The 7,071-nt window shown below is 46.9% G+C and overlaps 1 protein-coding gene across 2 annotated transcripts in view; it reads right to left on the bottom strand.

Annotated features, from left to right (window-relative positions):
- LOC118979369 (androgen receptor-like) overlaps positions 1-6,714 on the bottom strand; it is a 144,622-nt gene extending 137,908 nt beyond the window's left edge. For both annotated transcript variants that reach the window (XM_037035398.1, XM_037035399.1), the window contains exon 1: positions 4,035-6,714. In XM_037035398.1, the coding sequence (XP_036891293.1) occupies positions 4,035-5,539 (1,505 nt within the window). In that variant the 5' untranslated portion in view covers positions 5,540-6,714. The remainder of the gene's footprint in view (positions 1-4,034) is intronic.
- Between the last annotated feature and the right edge of the window lie 357 nt (positions 6,715-7,071).

Genomic DNA, 7,071 nt, shown 5'->3' with positions numbered 1-7,071 from the left:
GTGTGTATATATATATATATATATATATATATATATATATATATATATAATATTTTAAGAGCACTCCACAGGAGTACTGAGAAAAGCATCCTGAAAAGTAGGAAGAAGAGTCTACATTTCAATGTCAAAAGCATGAAAGGAGTGGAAAGAAAGAAAATCAGAGACAGCCAGGCAGCACTTGAAGAAGCTGCAAACAAAGAGAAAATGGTGGCAGTAGAGGGTGGAGAGGTTTCCTGTTCCCTCTCCTACCAACCTCATAGAACTTGACTTTTGTTTGTTTTTTTATTTTTCAGAATCATGATTTCAGGTTTGGGTACAAAATAGCCCCTTACTTGCTACACCCAGCCAGCTTTAAGCTCCCTCTTAAAAGCAGAGTTCTGAATGAAACTGGTAGTCTTGATAGCACCATGACAAAAAATAAAATAAAATTGTCCATGCCCCTAACTCCACCAAGAGTAGTCACATTAGAAATACAAGTGAGGAGGCCAAAGGAATTCTTTGTTTTAAATGTGTACATGTACAGCAGATGAGCAAATTACTACAGGTAGAAAAACACTTAAAGAAAATTAAATGTGCCAGCAAATTCAATCTATTAACTTAAATTTTACAGGTGAAAGAATGTAAGTCTGATGAGGTAAAATTTGCACTGGCAAGAAAGCACCACAAAGTGAGTTTGCAATTAGAAGGCTGTAAGGTTCTTCAAAAACATGTGTCACTGATGTTAGCCTTTGGTATACCTGAGAGAGATACTCTGTAGACAAAAAAGAGAAGCCTTCCATTGCTACATCTTGCACACATTTAAAAAAAGGTACCAGCCAGTGTGGCTATTTGGTTCTCAAATTTTGATTATTGATACCCAGACAGAACCCACCAGTGATTTGCTGACCATGGAGAAAGGATTTTTTTCCCAACATACTGATCCTCAAAGCCCATGGACAGAGTCATCTGTCTTAATCCCAAAGCAAAATCCTGCTTTACATAACAGACAAACTGCTCTATTAAAGGTTGTCATAAAAAGTTGCTTGCCAACTGAGGAGGGGAAAGGAGATGGAAAGGGGAATTAATAAAATGACTTATTTCAAAACAACTAATAGAGAAAGACAGTATTTGCCAATCTTAAAGCACTACTCAAATATTAGTTATTATGAAGAGCAGAACGAAATACCAAGAGAAAATTTAAATTTTCTTTTTGCAAATAGATAAGTTATCTAAACTGCAATTCTAATTACTTGCTCCCCTGAGCCTTAACTACCAAGAATAAATATTTGTCATATTATTGTTCTGTTTGCCAGAATACAAAGGGCACTACTTTTGTTAAATCGGACAGTGGTCAATTAACAAAGTCGTAGTCTTGTTTGATCTCTGAAAGAAGACAGCTCCAAAAATTATCACCAGGGTTGCACATAAGCCCCATCACTTTTTATGATTCCTTCTGTTCAAACCACATGGTAAATTAAGAAAATAAAAACCACCTCCAGCCTCTCCTCTCTCCCCAGAAACATTGTAAATATATAAAAACATACTTATTCCACAAGTTACTAAAGTTTTAAAAATTTCCACTTTTACAATTAACTAATGTCTATGAACACACAAACGCAACTGGAGAAAGGGGAAAATCCAATACATATTATTGGAGACCTCTAGAATTTTGAGATTTTTAAGTCAAAGTTGGCATGCAATACAGAGAAGGTAGAAGCTCTGGGTTTGGCTTTTTGAAAATCCCTTGCCTTTTACTAAATCATGCCTCTATGAAGTGAGGGGAGGAAAGAAAAGTAAGAAAATATCTGTCTTTAGATTGGAATTGGTTGTATTCTGATGAAGTTGGTATTTAAAAAAACTGACTCAAGAATTTTCTATATTGTAGAAATGAATTTTTTGGTCAACTCACAGGATAGGAACTCCAGTTTTCCCTTTCACCGGACTGCCATAACCAGTGCAACAATCAGAAACCAGGGAAGATTCGATAATCTAGTACTTTTGTTTGAATACTGAAAAGTTCTCATTAGTTAAGGTCATTAATTTAAGCAAGTCTTTCTAATAGAGAACTTTTTCTATTAAGACCTGGGATAAAATCACCTATCTCACTGCACACCTGATAGTAAGGAACGTTTTGCTCTCGATAACAACTTCCTGAACATTTCAGGTTGTTTCTTGGAAGGTACTCATTCCTTAACAAATCTGTGGAATTGTACATTTTCTCCTTGTTAACTGAGTTAGTTGGAGGGGGCATGCAAAAGAGGGAAGGTTCCAGTGTCTGAGTTTAGCCTAATGATAGGTCAGGAAGAACCTTTGATATCCCCTGCCCCAGAAAAGTTCACAGCAGAAGAGGGCTTCACTGACTAGCGACAGCCCTTCCAAAAGAATAATTAACCCTACCAAGTAAATCTATTCTTAGAAAATGAAAAAGACCTTTTATCTGACAGTATAACCACTTCACAAAAAAATGCTATAAAGGAACCCTTTAAAAATCCAGTAAGTCAAACTTTAAAATCCTAATAGAATGTAAAGCTTGGTAAGAAGATGTTTTTTCAATAACCCAGAAATTTTTTTAAGGAAATCTTATCCTTCGCTCTCTTTTCTAATACCATGTTATATCAACTTTCCAACAACAGAAGTATCAGTGAAAGGAGGTAAACTGTTTGAGTTAAGTTGCCAAAGATGCTAACACTAACAGTGAAATTTGAAAAGCCACAGAGAAAAATAGCACAGATATAGTCAATAACAGCTATATGCAGAACAATGTACAAGTCAATGGGGACACCAGCACCCAGCAAACCTGAGGAGTTAGTTCCACAGTCAATACAGTCACTCCCTTACAGAGATAAAGTAATATATCAGTTTGTTGGGAAAAAATCATCAACATGATCTGCAAGAAAATGAAAAACTGTGGTAAGGAAGATTTTTAATAAGCAAGATGAAACTGACTGCCTTTTTTCTCATTTTCTAATTAAAACTTTTGGGCAAGATTATAGTTTATAGGTTCCTAACAGTTCTTATTCAATTTGTTAAAGGTAACAGCTCATGTTTGAAAATGTTCTTACAATAAAGGACTGTATTGAAAGCCTTACTCCTTCCTCCTAAAATCAGATTTCTGAGCACTCTGTAATTGCAGGAAATACTTTAAAACTTTTTCCAACACTTTTATAAATCAGACTCAAGTCTAGGTAAAGTCTTTAAAAACTTCTCTTTATAGATCTGATGCAAACCTGAAGTAGAGGACTGAGGATCTCTTATGATCCACAGAGAAAAATAAACTATTTACAAGAAGAAAAAAAAAAAACCCAAGCAGCTACTTCCACCATAGTTAAACTGTGAGGGTAAATCCTGTCCAGTGTTCACTAAGAAAATTGTCCTTAATCGTGTCTGGTTGGATTCTCTGTGCTGACCTCCAATCCCTGGGCGAGACTTCAATTGCTGCCAGGAAAGGAATTTCACCACTTCGTCACCCAGCGGGCCCTTAGAACTCAGAGACCACCTTGTTCGTCTAATCCCACACTCCATTTTATCTCTTTGAAGGAGGCGGACTGAGAAAACCTTGGGCCAGTCTTTTTGCCTCGAACCTGCCAAGACTGGTCACAGGCTGGAGGGCAAACTTTAACAGACTCTAAGAGAAAACTGCTCATATTTTTTTTCAGGTTCATGGATTTGGGGAGTTGAGAAGAAAAATTAGTGGAGGGATTAAGGGCTTTATTTCTGACAGTAGCCCTTGCAATTGGATTTAAATTTGGAGACCTGGGGAGTCAGGCAGGATTTTAGGAGGCCGGGAGTGGAGAATTGTCAAGGTATATGGAAGGGCACGAAAAAGCACCCAGGGTCTTAGCAGTAGTTATTGGGACGAAGAGTGAGGGTTCGGAGCACTATGGTGAAATCTTAGGCAGGCCTGGAGTCCAGGTAAAGCTCCTGATTTAGGGCGGCCCTTTCTATGGAACCCCGCTGGGCTCTCCCAGTGGCAGAGGGTTCACGTGGAGAGAATATATACCCCACAACACAGACTGACTCAAGGCTGAAAGACATTTCTAAACGGGGAAACTTACCGCATGTCCCCGTAAGATCCAGAGTAGCTCTCCATCCAGGGGCTCATCTCGCTTTTGACACAATTGGGACTTGAATACGGCACTCTACTCACCATGCCGCCAGGATACCACATATCAGATGGTGGGAAGTCGCCTTCCTGACCAGCCAGACCTTGAGGTGGCCGAGTGTAGCCATAGGGGGCTACAGCCCCGGCCTCCCCTGTGCTGCCGCCGCCACCACCACTGCCACAGGACCCATACAGCTGGCTTTCTTCACCCGAGAAAAGAGTGTGCCAGGAAGAAGAGGCAGCTGAGGGTGAACCTGAGCTGGGTCCCGCTGCACCCCCGCCGTGCAGGCTGGCCAGGTCCCCATAGCGGAATTGTGCCGCTGCAGCTGCCCAGGCGCTGCCATAGTCCAGGGAGTTCTCTAGCTTGATGCGGGCTTGAGGATGGTGAGGCGGCTGAGGGGGCGGCGGCCCGGCCAGGGCTAGTGAAAAGTTATAGTAGTCGCGACTCTGATAAGCCGCTGCCTCTTCCAGTGCTCCAGACTTGTAGAGAGACAGGGCGGATGGCAGCTCAAGTGTTCCGGAGACTCCTGTTTCAGCGCTGCTAGAGCAGCCCAGGCTCTCGCCTTCCAGCCCTTTTGGGTAACCTGCCTTGAATGGGGAATACTCAGAAGTCTCTTCGGTGCCCTTGCCTGGGCCGTCATCCAGCAGAGAACCTTTGCATTCAGCCAGCTGGGCACAAGGAGTAGGACGCACAGAAGGTGGACCTCCCAGGAGCGGAGCATACATGCAATCCCCTCTAAGCTGTTCCCCAGGACTCAGATGCTCCAAAGCCTCAACGCCCAAGCCCATAGATACCGACACTGCCTTACACAACTCCTTGGCGCTGTCTGAGATGGCAGAACTGCCCCCTAAGTAATTGTCCTTGGAGGACGTTGGAGCCCCAGCGGCCTCCCTCGCTCTCCCACTGCTGCTGGCTTCAGATACTACCTCCTGCTGCTGTTGCTGCTGAAGCAGTTGCATGGTGCCGGCCTCGCTCAGGATGTCTTTAAGATCGGCAGAGCAGCTGCTTAAGCCCGGGAAAGTGGGGCCCAGCAGGGACAACGTGGATGGGGCAGCTGAGTCATCCTCGTCCGTAGGTGTTGGCGGCTGCTGCTGCAGCCCCTTGCCGGCAGCTGAGGGGACTCCGGGCTCCGAGATGCAGCCACTCTCCGGGTGGCCCTCGGGAACTGAATGCTGTTGTGAAGGCTGCTGTTCGTTCTCCAGGGCCAGGTAGCCTGTGGGGCCTCTGCTCTGGGCTTGGGGAGATCCATCTTCACCCTGCTGCTGCTGCTGGGCACTGCTCTCCTGTTGCTGCTGCAAATGGGCGCCGGGAGGTGCTGCGCTCACGGCCTCGGGGTGCCGGGGTCCCGGAGTCTGGACCACTTCTCGCACGCTCTGGAACAGGTTCTGGAAAGCTCCTCGATAGGTTTTGGACGGCGGTCGTGGGTAGAGCCTCCCCAGCCCTAACTGCACCTCCATCCTTGAGCTTGGTTGTATCTTCCACCTAATTCCTTTATCCTGTTTCCCCTTCTCTTGCTGAGAAGAGTTCAACAGGCTGTGATGCGGTAGTCACTGCAGCTAGCTACCCACCTGCGGAAAGCTCCCGGGAAAGAAACTTGCAGGAATAACCACACAAAATTTCTCTGACAGCCTCAAAGTCTTGTGCAGAGGAAAACACACGCGCTGGACAAAATCTGCCCTGCTAGGCTCACAGTCTGTTCCTCAATACTTGGAGGGTAGATTCAATAGATGCTCAAATCTTGAAAGAAAAAATAAAAAGAAAACTCTCGGTCTTCCAGATAGTGTCCACTGAAGCAGGTGCAAATTGGAATCTGGTTATTGTTTTTCTCCCCCCTTCCCTTTGGTTTTGTTCGGGTTAGAATGGGTTTTTTCTGTTTGTTTTTGTTTTGGGCTACTGAAGACCTGATTGCCTTTTCATCCTTTGATCTTTGGTCCCGAAAACTGGCTAGAGGGCGGGAGCATGCAGGGCGAGGTGGAGAGGGAGTGAGGGGAACCTAGGGGCTCACCCCGAGTGTCGCCTGACCAGGCAGGTCTTGGCTGCACAGCTGAAGCTTCTCCGAGATCGCCTAGCTTCCCCAGAGCCCTCTTCCCAACGTAGAGCTAGTTTGTCTGCTCGCAGCCAAAGGGAGTTACCTCTCTGCAAACTCGGGCTGGCCACGCTGGGCTGACTAGAGTGGAGGGGAAGTGTGGCGGGGGGGGGGGGGGGGTGNGGGGGGGTAGAGGGGAGCGGGTGGAGGCAGCAGCAAGAGAGGAGCCCCAGGAAGGGGCAATGGGGTGCAGGGGAGGAAGACAAAGACAGCCGTCAGTCCTACCCGGGACTTTCCTCGCTTCCTCCGAGTCTCTAGCAGCTTTCAAAAACTTCACCGAAGAGAAAAGCGTAGCTCCCGGGCGGCGGCTTCGAAGCCACTGCGCTGCAAGAGGCGTTGGCAGCCGCCACAGCCCGGCTGGGGCTGACGCGGGCGTCCCTTCGGCTCCTGCCCCGCACTGGAGCGGCTAGCTTGGTCACTTTCCCTCCGCTGCCTCCTCTGCCTCCAGGTGCGACCCTTAGCCTCTCCCAGGCTCCCTGAGATCTCAGAGGGTGAGCTGGGAAGTAGAGAGCAAATGCAACAGTTTGCGAGTCCGGTCCCGCCCCCACCGGGCCGGCCTCTTTGCCTTCCCACCTCCTCTCTCCCTCCCCTCCCCTTCCCTTTTTTCCCCTCCCCTCTCCTCCCCACCCTTCCCTCTCCTCCCCACCCTTCCCTCCCCTCCCCTCCGCTCCCCTCCGCTCCCCTCCCCTCCCCACCCCGCGCACTAATGCCGAGTGGCTTCGGAGAAACAAGTGCTGGCGCAGCGTGGGTGAAAGCAGAAGAGGATCGTTGTTGTCCAGGAAGACCCTAGTTCCCTGGTATCTCCTGCTTTCCCGGACCTGGTTTTAGGCGCCAGGGCTGAAGCTTTAACCCAGGGCTTTATTTGAGGACAGGGCTAGCGCAGCTCCCAGAGGCCAGCACTTA

Source organism: Sturnira hondurensis, unplaced genomic scaffold (genome assembly GCF_014824575.4).
Source record: "Sturnira hondurensis isolate 20B ecotype Veracruz unplaced genomic scaffold, ASM1482457v3 Scaffold0022305, whole genome shotgun sequence".
Classification (NCBI taxonomy): Eukaryota; Metazoa; Chordata; class Mammalia; order Chiroptera; family Phyllostomidae; genus Sturnira; species Sturnira hondurensis.
This window is presented reverse-complemented; position numbering and strand designations above follow the sequence as displayed.